The sequence below is a fragment of the Elaeis guineensis genome, chromosome 2 (assembly GCF_000442705.2).
Source record: "Elaeis guineensis isolate ETL-2024a chromosome 2, EG11, whole genome shotgun sequence".
NCBI lineage: Eukaryota > Viridiplantae > Streptophyta > Magnoliopsida > Arecales > Arecaceae > Elaeis > Elaeis guineensis.
The window spans coordinates 113,075,233-113,100,749 of NC_025994.2; the positions used below are offsets into that span (position 1 = coordinate 113,075,233).

A 25,517-nucleotide genomic window follows, 5' to 3' on the forward strand; every position below is an offset into this window, starting at 1 on the left:
GGTGGATTCAACCTCCCCTACATCCTATAAAACCTCCTCTCCTTCCCTCTAAGGTTGGTCACGACGAGCACCGGATTTTTCTTTTATTTTTCTCGAATTTTTCCGTTGAAGCCGCGGATGTCCTCATCGTGTTCATCTCAAATACTCGCCGGAGACCTCACCGGAGTCGGAGGTAAGCCCTTCTCCTCTTTCCTCTCTTCTTTCCCATCCTTTCCATGGCTTCGTGCACTCTCGCCGGCCTTCGGGATCACCGGAAAATCCATGAACAAGGTAATCCCTGTTTTGCTCTGTTTCGGCCGGATCCTCTCTTCTCTTTTTCGGCCACCGGCGCCGCCGGTTGCGGTGTCCCATTCCCGAGACCGAACCCCCATCTCCCTCTCTTCCTTCCCTGAAAATCTCGACCGTCGGCGATCGGCCAATGGCCGGAAATCATGAAGAAAGGGGACGGATCCCCTGTTTTTCGAAAAAAAAAAGGAAGAAAGCTCGCCGGCCAGCTTGCATGGTCGGCCGCCGTTGTCGGATCTCCGGCCAAGCCGCCGGAGCCCGAGCCACCGAGGGGGGGACCTCACGGTCCTCCCCTGTTTCAGCCAAGGGAGGCTGCGGGAAAAGAAAAGAAGAAGAAAGAAGAAGAAGAAGAAAAGAAAAGAAAAAGGAAAAAGAAAAAGAAAAGAAAAAGGAAAAAGAAAAGAAAAGAAAAAAAAAAGAAAGAGAAAAATAAAAAATAAAATAAAATAAAAAGAGAAAATTTTTTTCTCTCTCATCTCTCTACCTTCTCTCTCCAATTTCTCTCTCTAGATTCTCTCTCTATTTTCTCTCTCTAGATCTTTCTCTCTTTTTGTGAAATTTTATCTCTCTAGAATCTTTCTACTCTCTCTGATTGCATCACAAACCCTAGGATATATTTGAATTAAAAATATGATGAATTGAGATTGCTCCGAAATTCGTGCAGTAGATCTGATCCCAGTTCGATCCTATTCAAAATTTGTAACACTTGATTCATATTGAGTCACTCTGATAGGACCTCTGATGATCTCGATCATGAGTGCCTCATCGAAAGGATGCGAAAGTTTCTCTCTCTATTTTCTCTCTCTAGAAATTTTCTCTTTCTTCTTGGATTTTCTCTCTCTAGAAGTCTTATAGGTTAGTGGAGGATCCTGATACATAGATAAGTCCTAATTTTGGTTAATCCTAAGAGAGGTCCTCGATCTGTGTTATTAGGATCGATTATCGATAATTTTCTCTATATATGATTTTTATGTTTGATCAGGGTTATGAAGAGATGATTGTCTGCATAAGATATCAAGTGGAATATCTTGTTAGAGAAATTTATAAATCAAAGAAAAACATTGATTTTTGTGTTTGGATCAGTCACCGGTAAAGGTAAGAATCCCTGTACATGATCATCATTATATATGTTATTTTACCGTTGGTTTTATCTCCTTGATTTTGCATCGTTGGATTTGAGATCGATGAATTTGTTATATCTGAGATATTGTTATTTATTTATGTGATTTTGAGCATGAGTATGCTATATCAATACAAATGTATCAGCGATTGATGGCATGATTATATGTGTATGACATATTTATTACATTGCAAAATTTGAATTGATTAATGAAGTCAAATATTATAATTTAATGAAAATGAAAAGAAAGAGAAATATGGTTTGGACTGGCTTTGTCATGTGGAATAGCTTGCCAGGAGCTTATGCCTGGGACAGCCCCCACAGGCTTATGTGTGGAAGAATATGATCCGAGAAAGATCATGAAGAATCTGATCCGAGAAAGATCATGAATGATTTGATCCGAGAAAGATCATGGCCACTTTGATCCGAGAAAGATCATGAATATTTCGATCCGAGGAAGATCACAGAAATCGATCCGAATAAAAGATCGTCGCATGATCTTGGTAGTCCAAAGCCAAAGCCAAAGCCAAAGCCAAAGCTAAAGCTAAAGCCAAAAAGAAAGGATTAAAGATGATGTGATAATAGAAGAAAATAGAAAGATAAGACATGAAACAATCGTTGAATAAAATTGTTTCACTTATTTAACATATGATGATGCATCTATTTTGATAAAACAGATAATCTATAAATGTTTGCAGTATTTTGGACAGTGAACATCGACTTTTATGTGTTATTGCCTATCATTATTTTCAGATTATATTATTATATTGGTGTGATATGAGAATTCTTACTGGGCTGTAAAGCTCATACCCCTTCATCTTTCTTTTCTTCTCAGAGTTACAGGATGCTTATGGTTGGCTATGGTCTGAATTTATGGGTGAGCAGAAGGATAGATAAAAGTGTCATCTGATCAGAGAATTGAAGAAATTTAAATTGTAATTATGCAAGGTTTTATGAATTATTATTGAAATTAAATATTATGGTTGTTAAGATTGTAATGATTTAATTTGGCCTTGCATATTCTTTAGGGTTTACTCTAAGGAGTGTGCGGCCATCACGTATCCGACCCGGATGTTAGGTTCGGGGCGTGACACAATCTCATACCAAAAAACCCATACCTGCTCTAACCTCTCATTCTCTTCCCTTGCCCATGGGCATTCACCCTAATTTTGGATTCCGATGCCACTCATGTGGCGGAAAACCTGATCTATTTCTTTTTCTGATAAATGCTATACTGTTGAAGGACTCTTTTTTTTTTTTGGTAAATCCTAGGTCCAACAAAGCAAATTACCGTTGATGCTTCATCTCTTTGTTCAGTCCTATGTCATCAATTCGTACTAACAAAAGGAGAACCACTGTCACACATCATGAATCAGAACTATTAGTCTCTACTTATTGCCTTTTTTTTTTTTTGGCATTACATGGGTTCCTAAGAACCAAACAAAGAAGAAGAAAAACTTACATGCCCCCACAACCGTTATCTCTGCAAGATATACAAGTTTGGTTACAAAATAAGGGGGCAGGCCGCCCCATTAGAACTGATACCCTGGCAGCAAACCAAAACTTGTATCGTATCTTCCCATCGTATCCATTAGCAAGCTCCTCAAGTCCTTTGGGTCATTGGGAGATAAGATGATAAAATCCTTTATGGTATGGCACTCCATTTGGTCCACATATCCTTCAGTCTAGGTGGAGTCTTCGCTAATAAGATACATCTGCCATGACCGGAAAAAGCTGCAGTCCTGTTTTTTTGTCTGAGAAATCAACAAAGAATAATATAATTAAACGTACTGATGTATCTAAAATTTTGTATATGTTTTTCTTCAACGTTTCAGCATACTCCAAAAGCAAAAGTAGTCCTAGTTATAACATCTCATGGGATCTCCCGTGCCATATTTTGAGGGAGTCGGACGCGTAAAACCAGCATACATGGCGTCATTTCGGTCAGCAGCATGACGCCGGCAGCTTGTGATATTCCTATCTAACAGGAGTGAGTGAGGAGCGAAAATAGATTAGGTAGTATCCATCTAAATTCATTTTCATACCTAAATTTATATAAATATAAATAAAAATTCAAATATATAACTAATATTTATATATATTAAAAAAATAAATATAAAAATAGACAGACAACTAACTGAGCCGTATCTAAATATCTCATTTTATTTATAATTAATCTTATTTAATTTTATATAACACTCATGATCTTTTAAAAATATTAAATGATCATATTAATATATTATTGATTTGATTTATTTTTTATTTTTTAAAATAAATATAAATATGAATATTTTGTATCCGACTAATATTCGTATCCATATTTATATCCTTCAAACAAAATAAATATGTATATACATATATTGATATCCAATTTGATTTCAGTCTTTATGAAGTTAATTATTATTTAATTGATCTAAGATATCTTTCTTAAGAATTTAGCAATCTTTTAGTCTAACTAAAATAAATAATTATGATTTGAAATCAAAATCTTAATGAACCGTCCAATTCATCCTTCTAATTCTCCAGTGTCCTCTCCTATTTCTCTCCCACGCTTCCTCCCACCTCTCCATATCTCTTTATCTGAAAATGAAACTTGTGTACAAATTGCTCGTATAACTTAGATGTCAAACTATTCTTCATTTTTCCATATTTTAGGTATCGAGGAGAGGGGTAATTCACCAACCAGTCCTCTTTTGATAATTGAAGTAACAGTATGACTTACGCAATCATCTATATTATATACAAGATGTTAGAGTAACATTTTAGGCAAAAAGGAAAAATTATAACTTGAATAAAAGATGGGTAATAGAAAATTTTACTAATTATTAATATATAATCATATTTATCTTATGGAATTATTCAAAATCCACTCGTTGTACAATAATACTTATGAAAAAGGAAAATAGAAAGTCAAAAATTGTATCATGTACAGCTAGTTAATATTTTTAGTAAACAATCCGTGATGAATAATAATTTCATACTAGATATGATGACATTTACATATTTATATCAATAAAAAAAATCTATTAATAATTTTAAGATCAACACTCGTACATCTTTGGTCCCCCAAATAAAAAATCCTGGTTCCCCTCCTGGAAATAAGGTGTCATGTCATCTGTCCTTCTAAGAGGTGTGATCACACTAAACCGGCCGGTGAACAGTTTTTGGTGGACTTCAGCATGCATGTTTAATAACGGGCACTATTATGCTATAAACATTCATAGTTAATTTCTACCCCCATTACAACCTACAAATCATCCTAATCACTAATTCTCTCGAGTACAAATCCAAATAAGTCTAGATTTAAAAGACTAATTTCTCGTATAACTAAATTTTTTGGCATCTCTTTTTTTTTTTTTTTTTTAAATTAATTGGAGATACTCGCCAATTAAATCATCAAAGTGAGAATTCCTCATACTGATTTCGGTTGTATGCATGGATGGTATTATCCCTTGCTAACCGGGCAAGGATGTGATTGGTGTGGTAAATGGTAAAAAGATGGGGATATTAACCTCTCCTAATTTCTGCAACAAATGATAGAAAAGAATCCTGGTTCCATCATACAAAAGTAATAACCGCTTTTCCTATAATAAGTAAAGGTGCACTACATGTCAACACGGCCTTGCTTCACAGCTGCTCGTCCTTCATTTCGCCTTTCCCGGGAGACACGCAGCTTTTATTGTGAATCAGGATGAAGGCTGTAACTAAGGCCAATCTCAGGTGGCAGCAACCGGTTAACTTTATATAGCTCTTGGTAGGAGTTCCCTGGTCAAATATTCTTTCCCCTCCACAACACCCCCAAAAGAAAAAAAAAAAAAAACACGACATTAAAATTAAAAAAAAAAACCATTATTTTGCTGCATTTTTCCCTCACGACTCCATACTTGTAGGATGCAATCTCCCAAGAAATCAATGATATCCTAATTATAAATGCAGGAAACCTATAATGCTACTCAAAAAGATCAGGAGCTTCGGCACTAATTCTAGTTTACTGTTTTATATACATTTTGATAAAGATGAGAAGCACAACGTTTGTCGGAGTTTCTGCTATAAAATCAGTTTTTTGACTACACCACTTGCAATTCAGCTGTTGTAGGATAAGCCTATAAATAAGTTGAGAATCTGAAGCTTATTAGCTTATATTTTATGTATCAATCAGCAACACTACTTTTTTTTTTTTTGAATTGTTTGGATGTTGAGTTGTGGTCTAACTTATCGCTGTACATATAGCATAGCTGTAACGTATAATCTTTCCCATCCTATTCTTAATTTCCTGGAAGTCCATGTGTGAGTTCTTCTGATCGGTCTGTTATTTTTATATTTTCTTTTCTTTTTTTTTTTTTGCATGTCTGTGTGCGAGAGAGAAATCTGTCCTCAAATCCAAAATGTTTCAACTGTTTACTTGTGGATGCATCGATACTTGATATGGGCTTTTCATCTTGAAGTCAATATCTATCATCTATGTAACACTAACATCACGGAAAGGAAGGGACACAATTCGGTTCATTTCTTTCTTGAATAAAAACGTGCCAAGTAGAAGTTTACAAGACCTTCCTTCAGAAAGCCTACATTTGGAGCAGACCCTTAGAAACCAAATTGTCACGCCAACCATTGAATTGACCTATCACTAGATATCTTGCAAAATATAAATGAATGGGACCTTTCACTCAAGCTCCAACATATCACATGAACTAATTAAATGACTTCCATTTCTCATGCAGGTCGGTTCATCAATTATCAATAGGCTAATAGCATATTTTGCATATCTTCTCTTTATCGTTTCTTTCTGCTCTATTCCAGCTAGTCTCCTCTCGTGATTATGGCTGCTATTAAATGTTGATATCTTAGAAAACTAGCACCCAAAAGAACCATAAAAAATGATTAATAAGACAAAATAGCAAAGTTTGGTTTCTATATAATTACAACAATTGCAGTGATGATGTTTAGATTCTTTTCCTTGGCAGGGAATGGAGATTACAGACCCAAGGATCAAATTCCCGGTATGTCCTCAGATTTGACGTGTGTGTGGAGGTGACGATGACAGAAATTAAACTTCAAGCGGATTGGTTGAATAATTTGATACTTTAATCAGAGAATCTTCCTATAACATTTTGGTAGATGGTCCATTTCATGTGTCTAAGTTTCATATAATAATGATAAAAAATGATGAATGCTTGAATTATTCAAAAGCACATCTCGTTTGGTTCTTACATCTAATTAATTCATATTTGGCTACGTACGATCTCCCTCCACTGTAGAGCGAGGCAATCATTCATTGTTATCACAAGCAGAGGACCCTTATATTCTTTATTAAAAAAAAGGATAAAAAGAAAAGGAACGCATCATCTCCCCCAGCAATCACTCTCTTTCCGTACCTCAGCCATATAAAGCTCTGGAAGTGAAGACAGCACATACCTGAATGACCAAAAAGAAAAGGTCAAATGGTTCCACGAACTATAGAGCTCCACAGCCACAGCTGAGCTGTTTCTATTTATTATAGTGCAGTCACTATTATTTTGTTCCCCATGGAAGGTAGATGGCTCCATTGATGCTTTCATTGATTCCAAAAGCAAGGTAAAGAAGCCAGGATTTACATGTCCTCTCGAACCTAGTCTCATTTCTCGCAACCCGAAATGCACTAATGCTGCTAAAACAACACAATTTTAACCAAGTCAGACTCATTGAGAAGCCGATCAGTATTCAGTTCCATTCGAACACAGTGCTATGCACCATTCTGGCCAACTTTACTTGTCTTCATATTCTTCGAGAAGCAAATCATGTGATTGTTTGGCAAATATGACATGCACTGAACAATGTCATAGAATGTAGCTCATTCTATTAGTGCGGATGCTTACGCATTACCTTTATTGGTTTGCATGAAGTGTCTTTACCAGCAAAAAGAAGCACAAAGTGCTCATCCAGGAAGAAGCAATCTGGCATGAAAAGGATGTAAGCTTCTTGGAATCATGTAAGGCAGGACAATTTTTTCATCATTTCCGAATTTCATACGAGCTATTTATTATCATCAGAATGATTGGAAGGCTGGCTTGGGTGCTATGGTGAGTCATTTTTGATGAAGTTGCATGACATCCATAAAAATATGGGTGCATCATTTCGAAGGTGATGATCAGATGCATCACGAGGCTGTTTACGTTGCATTGCATGTTTTGCAACGGTGGCACTTTTAGATCAGGTGTACCCAATCCTTTTTTCTTTTTTTTTTGTACTTCACCCGCAAAAAAAAATAAAATAAAATGCCGAAGCCCAATTTAAAGAACCGTGATGGCTAAATTGTGAAGAAGGAAAACCGTCATTTACGGCCACACGTTTCATGTGGGCCCCATGGACCGGACGCTGCCCTTTTTCAGCCGAACCACCTGACGGACGGCCGAGATGATACCTGTAGTACAACTTCCTGGGCCCCGCATTCCCCCACCCTTTCTTTGCCCTTCCGAAGGGGAATCCTCAAACTGTGGTTAATTAAACCCAGTTAGTTTCCGGGGGTGAGGTTAGTGTTAGTGTTAGGTTAGGGTTTTCTCTTTCTAGGGTTAGGGTTTCCCTTTGGCATGGTACGTGGTGGACGCATCCCATTCGCCACTTTCCGTCTCTCTCCTCCCTTCTTTGCTTCTCTGGCACACAATGCCGTAGAGGGATATGGTTGGAATGACATGTCACATGGCCAAGATTTCTTAACATATTTAAATCAAGAGGACGAAATACTCCCTGTGCACTTGGATTCTCTCCACCCCCTTTCTGTCTTCCAAACCCTAGAGGAAGAAAAAGTTAGGTTTTCTTCGGAACCCTTCTGGCCTTCCAATTCCCATCGACCCGCAGCTGGTTTTGGCCCCAATCGGCCGGCTTCTTCGGCCGCGGAATATTAGTTGAATCACTGCTGGAGGAGTGATAGGAATTACTTACCGTTCCCACGCTTATATTTCGGGTACTGTTTCCATGATTTGTCTTGGATTTGATAGCTGTTGCTGTTTCTTTTGTTTATCTGATAAGTGTGGAGTTTGAGTTTAGATGGGATTTTTTCTCTTCTGTTCATCGTTTGCTTATAGAATTGGCTTGCGAATTTATGGGTCTTGGATGCTGCTATCGCCTTTGGTTGCTTTGAGGTCTTGATAGGTGATTTATTGACGTGACTGTGGAGATATTGAAGTGAAGGACGTTTTTGATAGGTAACTTGGAGCGACTGCTCGTTTATGGGCTCTCGTAGGGTGCCTTCTTCTGTCGCTTGGAGGATTAGGTTTTTGGATAAACGCGGTATGACATCAAAATGGCGAATTTTGTTTCTAACTTCATAGTTTTATCTTATAAGGGCGATATGTTGAGAGTAGGCCCGTTGAAGCCTTCTGTTGTTGACTTGGTATGCATGATTTTATGATTCTAATGGGATTGGAAGTGGTGGATTATTAGCTGACCTGATAGTTGTGTTACTTCCTGTAAAGATAAAGAAGCCATCATCAATGTTATTTCATGAAGGAAGCCTATTATCATCTATATATAAACCTTGATTTGTGTGGTATTATCTCGTTTTTACACATGATTTTACGTCTCGTTTTGTCCAGGTAGAGGTGGCCTCTTGTGCGACTCTCAAGTTTCATTCTTCTCCTAGCTTAAAAATTTATCTCTTCTTCTTATATTTTATGTTGCAAATGCAATCTTGTGCTGGCAAACCCTTGCATGCTTTTCTTCTTTTCATGCAACTTATAGTGTCATGACTGTATGTCATTGATTTGATTTCTTTTGAATATTTATATGCTGTTATCAGCTAGTGCGTGCATAGATATGCAAGTGTTTTTCTATCTTTTCTTCAGTTTTCTGTGGCAGTTTGTTCTTCTGTGAGCAAAGTGCATTGCATCTGTTGTTTCGTGACTTTTTGGAGCATTCATTTTTTATTTGCGTGATCCATGTTATGGCTGTTTTCCGTTATGAATGCTACAGATATGTAGCTTTGTTTTCTATCAGTTTTGCTCGGCAAGTATAATATTATGAACCATGATTTAGTTTTTTGAGCATTTGATCGTTAGAATATCATGAAATTTGGTTACATGGCATGGTCTGGTGAAATCGTAACTCTTTGATAAAGCAAATGAATGTTATCATTTGTTCTTTAACATGTGATGGTAAGAGTTACTGCATAAAAGATGCAATGTATCATATGTAGATTTTTTGCATGGCATGTGGCTTTGAACCATGTTTCTATCTCATGGAGATTATGTTGTGCATATTGGATAATGGAAGGTGATGGTGCCTTCTGCAGAAGATCTGTCAGCTGAAAATGCACTAGATGGATCCTCATTAAAGATCTGTTAAACACTTGACAAAGAGTAGTTTAACTAAAAATGGATATTTCGATGCAGTAAGCGGTCGTGCTCAGAATTGATATTCTAGCCAAGTGTGGATTGTGGCAGTCTCCATACTTAACTTTCAGTCAATAAAGAAGCTGACTTTGTTATTATCAGCGCAGGATGCACTGAAGTTATTGTTATGTCAGTTTCATGTGATGGAAGTAAGTTTTTTAAAGGAGCTAGACTTCAAAGGCAAGGAACCCGATTTTGATTCCAATTCTCGTCATTCCCTGGTAAAATTGAAACCCATCGAGCAAGCTGTGGCTGATGATGACGAAGAAGCAAACAAATGCGAACACTTTACCATTCGGTAAGCGTGCAGCTTTTAGTAATTATTGCTTTCTTCTCTTCACTATATTCTGAAAGCAAGTAGAGGTTTTTCTTGATTTGATGGAGAAGTTGCATGTAATGCTGGACTTTTGCTAACATCTTTTGCCCAATACAGATTGTTTATGGTCAGATACAATTGCTTATTTGCCATAACTGAAAGATAAATGCAGTTCCTTTATGGAATTAACTTAAAATTACCATAGTAATACTTCACGTACTGCATTTCATTATCAAATATCAGTTTCCCAAACATAAAACTCATTAAAAAGCACATTTTCTTCGCCTGCCTGCTTCTTATATGAGATATTAGGAAAGTGACAGTCAAGGCATTTTGTTAACCTTGTCATGCAGCTTACTATTTGGCATTTTCTTCTGCAAATTCTAATTTTCTATTAAGAATATTGTACTCAATGATAAGCAATAGACATCCCTTTTTCTCCTTTCTAAATTTTGTACATTTTAGGGGTAGTGGAGGGGATATAATGGAAGGCCTAAGCCTTCCACTCTTTTAAAGCTTTAAAATAGCTATCAAGTTATTTAAATATTTCTTATCTATTAATTTTTCTGATGAGTTATGCCTATCTCTAGCACAGTGGATATGTTGCAAAGGTTCGGAGGAGAAATGCAAAGATTTCCTGGCCTTTACTTTCGCATCATAATCAGACATCAGGTGAACTAGCCAGTTCACTTCCTCCACTACCTGTTACTAAATTTAGATGGTGGAATTGCCAAAAGTGTCTTAGTGAGACCAGTTCTCTGGAAGATGTGATAGCAGATAGAGCAGTTATAAATGTTCATAATGATGAGGTAAATACTTGCAAAACATCTTTTCTAATAAATACCAGTGCAACAAATTTGCTTTCTGGCTTTCAACAACCATCTGAAGGGAACATACTAGGTGGACAATTGGTTCAAGCAGATTCTTCTGTTAATGTCAGTAATGGTGAATGTAGCCCATCGCTATGTTGTGACAGAAAGGAAAATGCATCAACAAGCCATGGGCTGACCAAAGAAGGTAACCCAAGGCCCTTGATCACTTGCAGCTATTAAACTTCATGAGCTGATATGAATGCCTATTCCTTGTTCTTCACAGGTCTCCAAATTCGCAAAGGTGGCCCAGGTATATCTGAAGAAATTCAGAACCAGTCAAGCAAACCTACTATTTTTGCAGCAGAACCTACAGTTGATCCAAAAGAGTGTGACATGCCACAGGGAGTCGACATCTACATTCCAAAAGCTGATGCTCTAGCTGCTATTTCAGCTTGTGTGCCAGATCATGATTCAATGTGTTTGAACAAGAGGCCCGCCAAAGCATCTGACAATAGCATGGGTTTGTCTAATGATATCAAAGAAAACCAAGATCATTCCGGTCAACTTGGTAATTCATCTGGAAGATTTCACCATAAAAAGTCTCGGAAAGTGCGTTTATTGGATGACATCATAAGAAGTGAGGAGTTATGCATGTATAAAAAGGTTCACATTTCCAGTGGAGATACAAATGCCAGTCAAAGTAAGAATGATGGTGATACAAGGCCAGACACATCAAATTGGAAGCTTAAATATCCAGCTAATAAAAGCCATCTAGCTAACCAAAATATCCAAGAAACACCAACCATGGAGGCTTCCCAAAATGAAGACGAGGAGAATTCCCTAATGGATTGGCTGAAGAGAGCATCTAGAAAGGGTACTGGACGTAAAGGACATTCAGAAAACAAGCACATTGATGCTGCAGTTGGTACAACTTCAGGTTCATCTTCTGGGCAAGGACCAAGAAGATATAAGCTACAAAGTGCTTTGAAAAACGAAAATAAATTGCCTCCACTAAAACCTGGTTGGCCTTTCCTTGTTCCTCAACAGGATATTTTTATTGCCAAAGATGTACCAACCAAACTTCTCCCTGCCAAAATTGATAATAATGAATCAACAGGACGCATAGGCTCTGAGAAGAGCTTGCATCATGGTCCTGAAATTCAAGAAGGGACCAATACAAAGGCTATCTTGACTAATAAGAAGAAGAATAAAGCACCTTCAGTTGAAGATAGGGTAAAGGTATGTGATTTTCTCTTCCTATTTGCTAGTCTTGATGTGTGTATCTGTGCCTATTTGTTTTCATTTAGTTTGTTTTTTTAAATAATTTTCAAGGCTATCCGGTAAGGGTTGTTTTTTCCAAGACATATTTCCAATTTATGTCACTGTTCTACTACTTCTCTGCTCCAGTTTTTAGTTTGTTCGATCATCATTCTTCTTGGTATCCTATTATTGAGGTGTGAATATCAATAACAAGTAAATTATCACAAGGCTGCTTGAGCATCTAAAATGAAAAATTATCGGTGAGTATTATTATTCCTCAGTCTTGATGAAATGTGATTCTTTAAAACAATTAAATTCATGTTTAGAACAAATCTGCTAGATTTAGATACAGAGCTTCTAGGACATTGTTGAGAAGGGGGCTTTATAATAGTTTTCAGATATCAGATGTATTGCTTAGCTCAGTTTAGCTTGACTACGCATAGAAGCAAGAACCTTACTGTTATATTTATATGTTATACAACAATGATTCAGAGACATAGACAGAGTTCAGGGAGCAAATGTATGATGGAATATGTTGCTTTTAGCTTCAAAACAAGGCATTTTTCTTGATAGCTACATTCCTATAAATTTATAGCAGGATTGATGTCGAATTAACTTTATAGCTACATTCCTATAAATGTTGCAAAAATTCATGTATGGCAGTGATTGATGTATATTTTCAGGATTCTTTTGATACTTTTGAGCACTGTGGTTTTCAGATGAAGAAAAAAGCAATAAAGAAGCAAAAGATTGCAAATATATGCGAACAGGAAGGTTTAGATGACATCCCAATGGATATTGTTGAACTCTTAGCCAAACATCAGCATGAAAGATGCCTGATGAGTGCTGGTGTTGCTGATGAAAACATGTATAATCTGTCAGAAATGAATGGAAACATGAGAGATGGCAAAGATTCAGAAAGAAGATGTGATGAAAGCAAAGTATCGGATGCGGCACCTGAAAACCTTTCCCAGCAAATTCCTCACTTCAATCAAGAAGTAGATGCCATCCACACAACCATGAGAAATGAGAGGGATGATTGCAGACTAAAAGCCCGTGATTCTTTTAATTTTCATAAAAAGAACCTTCATATTGATCTGAATCAACAACCAACGGAGTTCCTGGAACTTCCACAATGTAGTGGAGATCCACTTGGTAGACTTGAGCACCCTGTTACTATCTCCAATAGAACAAATTTTAGATTGGACAAAATGAAGATGCAAAATTCAGGATCATGTCATAGGGATCATGCAACTACAACGAAGATTTCCAGCAGGAATGACCATGATGGTACATCAGCGCCACTAAATGGCACAGCCTTTGGAAGCATCGCTAGGAAGCACCATGCTGACTTCAATTATGTGAATGTGGATTCACATGATTCATGCCTTGACCAAAGTCTAAAGACTGTAGATCAGAAGATTGGTCGCCATGATTCACATGATCGAAAGTTTACCAGTGTTCAACTTCTACTTGGCAAGGAAAAAGCCAAGTCATCAATCAATATATGTCGTGCTTTCGCAGAGGCAGGAAATGGATGTCATTCTAGAACAATCAAGCCATTGGATTTATATGCCAATGAAACCATATCAGCATTGCATTTGCTCAGGCTAATGGATCGAACAGCAGGGTTGGGTGCATCAGATACAAATCAATCAAGATCTATTTTAGAGTCTGACTTAAATTGTACTGATCAATTCAAGGAATTACAGGGGTTAGAATTTGGATTCAGAACTAAAGAGATGCCTAATCATCCAAAGGGAGCTGGGTACTCTTATCAAGATCAGCATCAAGGGAATTCTAGCAAACCGTGCCATCCAGTTCCTAGAATCAGTGTTCTTGGATCTTTGTTGCACAAAGAAATTGTTACTCAATCAAACAATTGTCAAATTCTACAGGGCTTTCAGGCCAGGCATCCCAACGAATTGCCACTGCACAATAATATTAGAAAGGTCAGAACAGATGCCTCTCGCTCAGCCATTCATCCTCAAACTGGAAAAACTATGACCTCTATATGCATGGGTGTAAATTCTAAAGAGATCTTTTCTGATTTAGACTCTGTTGCACGTTCTTCATTCTCTCTCAGGAGGTATGAGATTGATCAAGCTGGAACTAGCAATAAGGATAAAGTAGTTCAGACTCCGACAAGTCGCTGTGAGTTTGGAAACTGTGTCGTTAATAGAAACCCTGCTGACTTTGCTACACCTGATGAAGATGAGTATACCATAGGGAGCAATGATCCAAGAACCAGATATATATCCTTCTCAAAAAAGCCTGCTGTATCAAACTCCTCCAGATGGATGCAAGCAGCAGCTAGTGATGAAGCTCATTGCTCTAAGGGCTTATGAGGAGCTAAGATGTATTGAATTTCAAGCTTGATGTTGTTTTCAAGAGTTTCGATACATGTCTGACTTCCTTCAATGGTTATGTATGTATGTATGTGTGTGTGTGTGTATGCTTGGGATTTAGTTTGCTCATGTTAACCCTTGTCAATGTCATAGAATTGCTTTAAAAGTAGAGGCTGCTGCAATTGAGTTATTTAATCATGGCTGGACTGACATTTCTTTATCAATTCTGTTAGGTATTATTGCAGGTAGGGGTGTAAATTAGCTGAGCTAAACCTAGCTCTTGCTTGGCTCGCTTTATAGGAACAATTTGTCTAAGAGCTAGTGTGAATTTTAAGTCGTTTGAAGCTTTCATTTGTATAATTTGGAGTAAATTCATGATTTTATATTTAATTTTACAGTTATAATACATTATACTACATAGCCCAGGTTAATTTATAATAGATAATTATATTATCTACTATTTATTATAAAATAATAATTAAATAAAATGTTATTTATATATTACTATTTTAAGTTGAGCTGAGACTATCTCTAGCTTGGCTTGTTTCTGAAACGAGCAAGCCAAACTCGAGCTTGCAGACGAGGCACAAAGCCGTCGTACAATGTGTGCTGGACTGATGGTGGGACTGACATTTGAATGATTAGCCTGTAGAATATAATCTAATTTGAGAAAAATGCACGTAGGCGACTTGATTTAGCTTGTTGACCTCTCTGATGGTCTTGTACAATTATGGTAAAGCCAAGCTGCTAGTGCGTCTGAAACAATCGGATCTCTCCCTTGTGACCGTAGCACGAATTTCATTAATCTTTTTTTTATTTTGTTGCAATGGTACACTGAGAGTCTCATGCAGTGGAATTAAGTCTCATACGACTTGACACTGCCATAGTTACATGAAATCAAGATACTGTGGGAAGAAGGAATTGCAATTGAAATTAAGATTTCTTCTATATAATTAGAATGGAGAATAAAATACATGGACCCATCCAAATGAAGTTTCTTCCTTTTTTTTTTTTTGTTTTTTTTTTGCCTATCTGACAATTCCTCTTCCAAAATGGCGATCATTAGCATATTTTTTGATGATTTTGTTGCCATTTGCTTCTCAGTAGTATTTGGTGTTTTAATGTAAATATTTCACCTCTGAATCATACAATTCCATTTCATAAGCACAAACCGTCCACCTGCACCTCATTTACTTTTGTTGTGTATCCGTCCACTTGATAAGCCTAATACTTCTTTTTTGAAAATTGCTCAAGTTCTATCAGTAGGATAAAATAAGAGCATGCTGCAGTTTAGTCTTTATGACTAACTTGGCTACTTACGGAAAATCAAGTATTTTATTTAACATGTATAATGTCGTCTATGGAGTAAATGTTGATCAACACTGTGGGGATAAACTATCTTTATCATTTTCTAGGATGTTGCAGTACATGCAGCAATGTCATGCAATTTACTGTGACAGCATCTTAATTATCATGACAAATAATGTTGCTGATCTGGATATGAAACAGCTCACAATGCCTTCCTGCATGATTCTTAGCATCCGGTCGTTCTAGCCATGTTTTATATCTTGATAGTGGTTGATCTTTGATTAGAACTCATCACAAACGTCGCTAGAATTTCTGAAACCATTAATTTGTTTTCTGCTATCTCTAGGCGCTGAACCTTGTAAGAGTAGTTCAGAGGATGCTGGACCACCTACACCTACGACCAAAGGTGGCACGGCAAGCACGATATTAGACCTTTGTACGTCTTCCAAAACGTTAAATAAAAGCTTCCATTTTCTTGAACTGGGGTTGCGATGGCGAGCCAAGAATTCCATCCTCCGAATGTGCCTTGTCGATTGCCAGCTTGGAAGCAGGTCAAGTCGTGCAATCCCAGCTCGTTGTGGGGTACCACTTGGGTAATTAATAGACAAAGCCAAGTGCACAAGGTCAATAGACGTTGCTTCTCAAGCAACAAGGATGAATCCATTAAGTTGGATACCATGCAAAGGGACCCATCCAATTCAGCAGTCCATTAATATCCATCTTATGTGCTTGATAGCACCAGTTTAGCACGTTTGTAGCATTGAACCCAACTCATAATTTTACGTTGAAAACATAGCATTTCATGGAACCATTCAACAAACACGAAGCTGTTTCCAATAGGAAAACGACTTGGAGAACGAGATAGCTATTATTTTCCATATTTTAAAGCTCTTAGGACGATGAGCACAACGCACCTCACCTAGGCCTGCAAGCTATATATTAGACTAATTTGTTGGACGTCTCATTGAGAACAAGAGTGGAAGGATCTTGGTAGCGCAATGGGAAGACCTCGACCCAATGACACCGTGCCTGTCGGCCAGGAATATTCCGGCCATGACATGCAATCCAATGCTTCGCCAACGGGCGGCTCTCCTTATGCATCGCCTTCTCCTCCACCTGAGAAGTCTCTTGTCAGTTCTGACACTCCAGTGTCATACCCTCCACCTGAGCCAGAGGTGCCACCACCAGGGCATCCAGGGACTACTCCGGTCCAACCAAATGGCCAGAACATCGGGCGCCCATGGACGACAGGACTATTTGATTGTGGCTTGAATCAAACAAATGGTAGTTCTATATATCCTTAATCTTTCCATCACTTAGAACGTGGCAAGTATATATGAGATTCTAGATATGATGAAGGCTGTTGTTAGACATAATTGAAATATTACCTTTATGAAAAGCTACAGTACTCCATTATTTCCCCAGAACCTTGTTTCTAATATTTATCATGTTAGAAATTAATTGACATGAACTTATTTCAATGTTCTGTATTGGTTTAAATTCTGAGTACAAATGTAATAACTTATCAATGTCTTTATATTGCAGCTGTTATGACTGCCTATTTCCCGTGCGTAACCTTCGGGCAGATTGCCGAGATCTTAGATGAGGGACAAACCAGTAAGAAACTACAATATTCCTCTCTTGTCACATGACTTTCTTTTCTTCCTAAACAGGAAATAAATTAAGGATTTAGTCTTTGGATTCCGCTATTAAATATTTGGTCGATGGGTATCAATCGCTTGTTTGTGGATTGATTGTGTGCTATTTAATTGTTAAAAAGTGTCATCTTAGGGGCCCTCAAAGCTCATAATTGTAATGGTGAAGCCACTGTAATTAGGTCAACAATTTAGTAGAATACCATGCTATCACCAATGTTACCTGATCATAATCAGGTGCACCGCGTGAGCCACGATGGGCCATGAAATGTTTCCTAGAGGCATGACCATGTCTACACGCTAAGGCAAGGTACTAAATAGGCGCATCATTCTATTGCCATCACCCATGTACCTGATAGGGTGGGTCGATCAGAACTTACGCATTCTAGATAATGTTTGTTTCATTTTCTCACCAAAACTGAAACATGAAAGAAAATTGCTGTTTAAGTGAAAATGTCATATATTCGCTTAGGAATATTAAACAAGATCCACAGCTCTTAATCTACCCTCCATCTTTCATGCTCAAGAAATTTTCTGTATTGAAGAACAGACCTAAAGATACATGATAGTTCTTAAAACTACAGGAATGTATTGGTTTAACAAAAGCAAGTCAAGATGCATTCTATTATTATTCTCTATTAACGAAGGTATTGGCATCTTCATTTTCTTCAAAAAAATGTAGATTGTTAAACAATTTGAACCTGAGAAATATAGTTGATGACCCTATAACTCTCAATCACAAATTTTCTGAAGGTAGTTAAATAACATCCAGTAATATGGCGGATATTTTAAACATCCCAAGATAGCTGCTAAATACCATGCCAATTTGATTGATCAAATTATCAGCCTTTTGAGGCCTTCATAAGGCAACACATGATGAACCAAATTATTCTGTATTTTTAGGATAATCTCATAAATTAGAATGTTACCCTTTCTTATTATGTTTCATTAGCATTTTGGAGATGGTAGACCTGTTCGTCTACAGAGTGAGGCTTTTGTTTCATCCGCTAGATGATATATATTTTGTAGGTTGCACGCTGGGCAGCTTCATGTACATTCTGATGGCACCAGCTCTCTGCACCTGCTGGATTTTAGGTTCCAGCTACAGGCTTAAGCTGAGAAAAAAATATAACTTGGTTCAGGCTCCAGCTGAGGATTGGATTCTCCATCTATTCTGCCCTTTCTGCGCTCTTTGCCAGGAGTTCAGAGAGCTCCGAAACAGAGGAATCGACCCCTCTCTAGGTATCGAAATTTATTACTTCTTTACTTTTTTCTGGGTACGTATGCCTTCAGTGAGCCATCTTAGAGACCTGACTCTTTTAACTTATCCTTTTTGAAGGCTGGATGGGTTATCTTGCAAAACAACAAGAAACAAGGACTGTTCCTCCCCAGAACCAATTCATGAAAGCATGAAAGCTATGATCTTTTCGGCAGGCCAGGCGGGTCATCTTGTTCACCTTTATTTCAGAAGAGCGTAATAGACTTGCATTATTGTGTTTCCGAGTTTGAGCTTGAACAATCGGACCGTTCATCTTGCTTACAGTTCATGGGTTGTTGGACTGCGCTTTAAAGAAAAGTTTTTGGTTTCCACCTGCATTTTAGCAGCAACGAGAACACTAGCTTATCGCATAGTGGCAACTGACACATTGTATCAATTTCACTTATTCTAGCAGTTAATACTTATCTCTTTCAGAAACAAAATACACCATAAGCACATACATATATAATGATGGCATGCTCTACTATTGTGAGGTGAGGAAAAAGAGGGAATTTCTGTTCTTCCGAAATCACCACCATAGCATTCACAAAGTATCATTACTTCTAAATGAGTATCAGCATAGATCAACATGATCACTAAATTGCAATAGCTGGAAACCATATAAAGTACTCAGGCATTACTTTCTTACATAAACAAGAGAACTGGTTCATTCCCTGAAGTATTAGAGAACCAATGGTTCCCTCTACCAACGAAACTAAATGTTTGTCGGCTGTTTCCATGGAACTGAAAACTCTAGGTAAGAAAGAGGTTGCTGCTAGCATGCACCCAAGCAGAGTTACTTATCAGCACACCAAATGTAGTCGCTTCTTTTGTCCTATGCAGTGCACATGCCTCCACACACAAGATTCCTGCAGAATTAATCAGGAATCAAAGCATTAGACTGCGAAGATGGCAACGCGAAGCTCATGAATTAGAAGAGAAACATATTTCATGTGATGTCATCCAGGAAATGTGGAATTGCATCATCTCAACTAAATGCACCATCCATGTAAATTACCACGAAACATCCAATGGAGTCACAAGGAACATGGAACAGAGAAATCCTACATTGAGATGCTAATACTAATGCAACTGGAACCTGTCCCAGCACAACAGGAAAAGGAGGGGGGGGGTCAAGAAAGAACTGTATCCTTAACATGAACATAAACTATAAAGTGCAATTATACAATTATGCGCATCCAGAGAGTAATGAATGTATGATTGCAATGGTCGGTTACTCACATCATTAAACAGCCAGAGCTTCTTCTCCGTTTTTTCTTGGGCATCATCTCCTTCCTTCGTGGAGGTTGAAGAACCACTTTGATTGCAGTATCAAAAACAGCTTTGACGTTCTATTAACCAAAAATTCATATTAATATATATTATTTATGACATGAACTTTAGCAAAATCAAAGTTAGTTACAAGGGTCGTCATTATGTGCCACACAAGTTCAGTTAAATGGTAGTTATTCTGTACTAATGCTCGAGATATTATGGTAAAACAACAAAAGAGAACTGACAAGACCATGGCTATCAATATTTGATTTGTTCCATCAAAATCACATACCTGTTGGGTTTTAGAGCTGCATTCGATGTATGCTGCGGCACCAATTTGTTTCCTAAGTTCTTCCCCCTAAACAAGAAGTAAAAGTATTCATTAGATAGTTCCAAACTATAGTATTTCCCAACTTTATTGACATTTTTGGGTGCGAGATAGGTTCTCCATAGATTGATTCCATGAGAACTTACCTGTGCCGGTGTTATTGTGGAAGCACCTGGATGTTCAGCAAGATAACCTCTGTCTTCACGAAGATCTGAAATTATCAGGCACCAAAGAGTTTAACATTTTTGAAAGAGCTACAATTCTACAAGCCCTGGTATATTCATCTTAGATTATATCGAAGTCAAAACAGTAGTATTTAAATGATTACACACCTAGCTTAGTGCCAACCAAAATAATTGGAACATTTGGTGCAAAGCGGCGAAGTTCAGGCATCCACTGATTAACAAACAAAATAGTAAGATTGCAATCATTTATTGAAAGCATTAATAGTACGTATAAATAACAAGGACACTTGAGATACGAAGAACCGAGTATTGTATTGTCATATGAAATAAAAAGATTTATTTGAACATCATAGAAAACCATGGTAAGAACGGGTAAGAATCAAAAGGGAATAAATTAAGGAGGAGATGATTAGAATCCAATCGAGATTTCACCACAACACTTCAAATTTAAACTTGCACTTTTGTTTCAAACATGGTGAAAACATAGCCAATACAATGATGAAAAGGAAAAAGCTTGAAAACTTTTTATTGAGTCCCATGGCTTTGTGAAATTCTAAACTGAGGTACAACAGACATTTACCCGTGATATGCATCATAAGTGTGAGTTCAAATTATGTAACATTTACCCCTGATATGCACCATAAGTGTGAATTCATATTATGTATCGTTCAGACATAATTTGAACATGTCAATTCAAATTAAAGTTAAAAGAAAAAAAAATGTTACATGGTCAATGTCCTGACGTGAGACCCAGGAAAAGAACTAAAGGAAAGCCAGAAATTAGAGCTTTTACTCCAAAAAGTTATAACAAACTCATCTGCTCGGATATGGTGAGACCATAGCCTCTGTGGAAAGGTAATAAAGAAAGCAATAAAGCGATAGTGTAATCAGACCTTCTTGAGAACATTCTCGTAGCTAGCCCTGCTGATTAAAGAGAAAGCTAAAACAAATATGTCTGCACCTCTATAACTCAGGGGTCTGAGTCTGCTGTAGTCTTCTTGTCCTATAAAGGCAAACATGGAAAGTCATAGCTTTATTAATAGAAATCAAACATGCAAAAACAAATGGAAAAAAAAAAAAAAAAAGACTTATTACCTGCAGTATCCCACAATCCCAAGTTGACAATGCTCCCGTCCACAGAAACATTAGCACTGAAGTTATCAAACACAGTGGGAATATAATCCTGCCCAGAAGTCACATTATAGTGGATGTAAGATCTAAATCATGGGGATACCTTAAATAATCTCAGGACAAGCAAATGGTATGAGGACTATAAACTTTAAAAAAATCTATGCTTGAAACTAAGAATGATTCTTTCAGTCTGGTCCTTAAAAGAAACCTAAGAACTTTAGGGTACTAGAATAGGTAAAAAAGGTAAATTGCCATAAAGTTTACAGAAACAAGAGTTAGCAGCTATTGATTGTTTCTTCTCGAAAAAGGATTGATTATTTCAGAAAGGAAAAAGAAAAAAAAAATGCCAAAAAAACAAGACTAGGATCTAAGCAATAAGCAACAGAAATAATGGGTGGGAAACAAAGGGAGAGAGTGATAACTGCAATGCGAAGAGAATATAGACGCTGTAAAAACAGAGGTTTGGTTTCTGGGCAAACATAAGTAGAAATGTATAGAATATGAACTAAAAAAAAGAGTAAATCTACAAAAACTAAACAAACGAGAGTAGACTCACAATGGAGCGAAAAAATGGGCAAGATCCTTAAAAAAACAAACCCCAAGATTCTTTAGACATATATATGGAGAAAAAAAAAAAAGCGACGTTCTGAGTTTGGGTATCAAAGGAAAGAGGAATAGATACATACAGTGGGGAACTTGTTGCTGGTGTAGCAGATAAGCATGCAGGTCTTCCCCACAGCCCCATCCCCAACGGTAACACATTTAATGAACTTTGTAGCACTCATCCCTCTCCCTCTCACTCTCTCCCCACTGAAAGAGTGCAAACCTCTTGAGAGAGCAAAAGCGAACAACAAACACACACACACACACACACACACACACAGAGTTCAAGGGGAATAGATAAAAAGACACAGAGCAGAACTTGAGGAAGAAGATGAATAAGAAACTGTGTCTCCAAGGCTTGCAAATAAAGGAAGCAAATGATATATAAGCACTATACTATGTCCAACAAGAGGACAAGGGTAGTGGTAAGACAGTGAGAGAAAAAACTGTAGCTTTGTTGGTCTGAGTGCTGTTACAAGGACTAAGAAGAACTAAAGAAAGATGTATTGCCTCCCCTCCAGTCAAAAAAAAATGAGGACCCAAAGAAAGAGGCAAAGTGGGGTGGCTATCATACATATCTTTAGCACTTTCTAGCTAAGCTATATTTGACAGCAAATTTCCTGTTTCTCATGCAACGAAGGACACGTGCATCGATCAAGTCCGACGAAACACAACATTAAAGAAAATATTATTAAGGCAAAGCTGTCGGATGTTTGAACTTTGAACCTAGTTTAGTTGTTTATTATTATTGTTATTATCTTCTGTTTTCTATGGGAGCGGGGAAAAGAGGATAATTAAGAGGAGGACGGCCGGACCAGGGTTTAATTCAGGAGGATCTGTGCGTTGGATTTCATCTCGCTCCTTGTCTTTGTACCTTTTCTTCCTAACAAGATGCCATGCATTGCTACTGTGTACCCACTGCAGTACCCGTCTGACGTGGCACTGAGCTGGCTAACTATTATCTTTCGCCACGTTGGAATAGGTCACTGAAAGGGTGACGCAGTGGTGCTCAATGAAAATATAGCCGTTGGTCCACTGTCCGATGTGATGTCCATCTGCGCTTCCAAGTTTAAACAATAAATGGAGCAGAGATAATGCTATGGATGCCAATTTAGTATCATACCAAACTTCTTCTTGCCATTTGACACGAGACATTTGGGCAATTCACGGCGTTCATGGAGTACACGTGGTGATGGACTAGTTTGGTATCTTAAGTTTGGGCCCTAGCCAATTTTAGTTGGAGGAGGTATCTGGTTTGGTGGGAAGTCTACCGGCCGAATCCGGGGACCACGCTCGAATCATAAAAGAGCCGTTGGAAGGAGGCAGAATGACCAGATTCTCCCCACCGCCAGCACCGATTCAAATTTCGAAAAGAGAATTTTATAAAAATAGGTGGTGCACGGTCAGGACTTTGGTTCCCGGGATCTGGCTCGCTTTTGCGAGTTGAAAGCCTAGGTCTTCGAATTTTGGTTTGACTCGATTAAAAGGGAATCTAAGTTGTATCAAATTAATTAAAGGGAATCTTAATTAATTGCATTCTTTTCCATATGATATGTGATTTTTCTCCATCCCATCCGTGTGTCCTTTTAGCCCCAAATAGTGTACTCTCTTTACCCATGGTTTCTTTGCCCTGTGAATTGTACAATAACATGATACTCGCAATTCCGCGCTAATTATGGAGAGACTGTCTGTTCACGTGACTGGAATAGTAATAAATGTTTTGATTTTGAACTGTAGAAATTAATAGGAGTATCATATTTTGGGAGGTGCCTTTATTTCTTTTTTCTTTTAAATTTTTCAAAGTTAGCAGGAGTGAACGAATTTGGCATTCCATATACCGTAAAATTATCATCATCACATGATAATTTATGATAATTTGTAAGACTATATACAATACAATAATAATGAAAAAAATATTTTTATATTTTTTTTGATATATGCGGATGATAATATTATTTTAATACGAAAGCAATCAAAAAAAATTAAAGTACAAAAGATCTCATAGGATTAGTAGATAAATATCGTTCTATCTTCAAATCTAATCTCCAGAGTACTCCGTCATAAAAGAAACGATCCAACCAATCATACTATTCACCTAATGAAAAGATATTTCTAATAACTCTTATCCCATATTTTAGGTGCAATTCTTATCATGAACTATATGTGAATAACAAAATCATATTGATTGATATATTTTGGTTGGCCAAGTCTCGATGGCACTTTTCTTGTCCATAAGTATTGTAAATGAGTTCTGTCAATCATGGATAAGAAATGATTAAGTTCAACTAATTCTATTGATGGGAGGACTCATACTGATATATGTTTAATCCCATATAAGACTATATATCAGATTGGTCTTGGGTACAATTAAGTCCTAAACTGATACAATCAAATCATCCATATTTCTATCCTTCTTGGATATAGATTGCATATTTATTTTATAAATACCATGGTTGATGAGTTTTTATCTTGGTTTACATTCCTCTTTATTTGAAGAAGTTCAATGTATGAAACCTATTTTAAGGGAACGTTGCCCTGTCCCACCCTACATGTTTAACATTTTGTGGGCTGACAGCTTCTACTTTGAATTGTAATTGCTGGCTTTAACTTCTATTGACTTAATATATTTCTTGCAACTTGTTGGCTATTCCTTCTGCTGGTACAATCCATGTGTTCTATCCACTAGCGGTTGTAATGAGATGGTCTTTTTCGGCTATAGAGAGCTGCTACATTGGCATATCAACTACTTTCTTGCTCCACTTCAAACAAGGCTATTATATTGCTCCACTTCAAGTACTATTTCTCCTCGGTTTTTTATGTTCTATCTTTTATTATGCTGCCCAACTTTCATCTATACTCTCATATTCAGCTGATCAACCCAGTGTCTCTTGCTTTGCTATTTGGGAGCACAAGACATCAGCCTACAGGAAGCTTCAATATTTGATTTTTCACATGTCTTATGTTTGCTTGTCGTTCAGCTGTATTCCTATCCTTTTAACATTATTTGGTTTGGATATCTTTTGTTTGTAATACCCGACTTCTGCTGTCTTCTTTTATCTTGGTACCTCTTTTTCTTAGCATTTGAGTTTGCACTAGTTCTAGTTTGTTCTTGCGTTTCTCCATTGTTTTTCCCTAGGGTTGGGTTGCAAACAGACACTGTTATTTTTTATTAGAATATATTCCATTCCCCTACTTTCTCACCCCCCCAAAAAAAAAAATACTGTCTTTTACCAAAAAACAGAAAAGGAATGCTGTCACTATGCAAAT

The 25,517-nt window shown here is 37.3% G+C and overlaps 3 protein-coding genes across 4 annotated transcripts; 2 read left to right on the plus strand and 1 right to left on the minus strand.

The window, feature by feature from the left end:
• The first annotated feature begins 7,964 nt into the window (after positions 1-7,964).
• Positions 7,965-14,822, plus strand: LOC105044421 (uncharacterized). The gene is given in 7 exon segments (XM_073252802.1): positions 7,965-8,345; positions 8,467-8,671; positions 9,874-10,069; positions 10,683-11,104; positions 11,183-12,138; positions 12,879-14,413; positions 14,415-14,822. Coding segments are annotated over 6 exon segments (3,294 nt in total). The 5' UTR covers positions 7,965-8,345; positions 8,467-8,610; the 3' UTR covers positions 14,539-14,822.
• Positions 14,823-16,792: 1,970 nt separating this feature from the next.
• LOC105044428 (protein PLANT CADMIUM RESISTANCE 8) lies at positions 16,793-19,160 on the plus strand. The gene is made up of 4 exons (XM_010922318.3): positions 16,793-17,099; positions 17,361-17,432; positions 18,500-18,712; positions 18,810-19,160. Exons 1-4 carry the CDS (start codon positions 16,814-16,816, stop codon positions 18,881-18,883), a joined length of 645 nt encoding a protein of 214 aa, XP_010920620.1. The 5' UTR covers positions 16,793-16,813; the 3' UTR covers positions 18,884-19,160.
• A 51-nt stretch (positions 19,161-19,211) lies between these two features.
• Positions 19,212-22,771, minus strand: LOC105044436 (rac-like GTP-binding protein ARAC7). Of its 2 annotated transcripts, XM_010922340.4 has the most exons (8): positions 22,334-22,756; positions 21,612-21,699; positions 21,410-21,519; positions 20,664-20,727; positions 20,478-20,542; positions 20,296-20,361; positions 19,971-20,080; positions 19,221-19,597 (listed from the first exon to the last, which is right to left on the minus strand). In XM_010922340.4, exons 1-8 carry the CDS (start codon positions 22,430-22,432, stop codon positions 19,564-19,566), a joined length of 636 nt encoding a protein of 211 aa, XP_010920642.1. In that variant the 5' UTR covers positions 22,433-22,756; the 3' UTR covers positions 19,221-19,563. The 2 variants fall into 2 exon arrangements, with proteins under 2 accessions (XP_010920633.1, XP_010920642.1); XM_010922331.4 differs by having other exon boundaries at positions 19,212-19,597; positions 20,296-20,542; positions 22,334-22,771.
• Between the last annotated feature and the right edge of the window lie 2,746 nt (positions 22,772-25,517).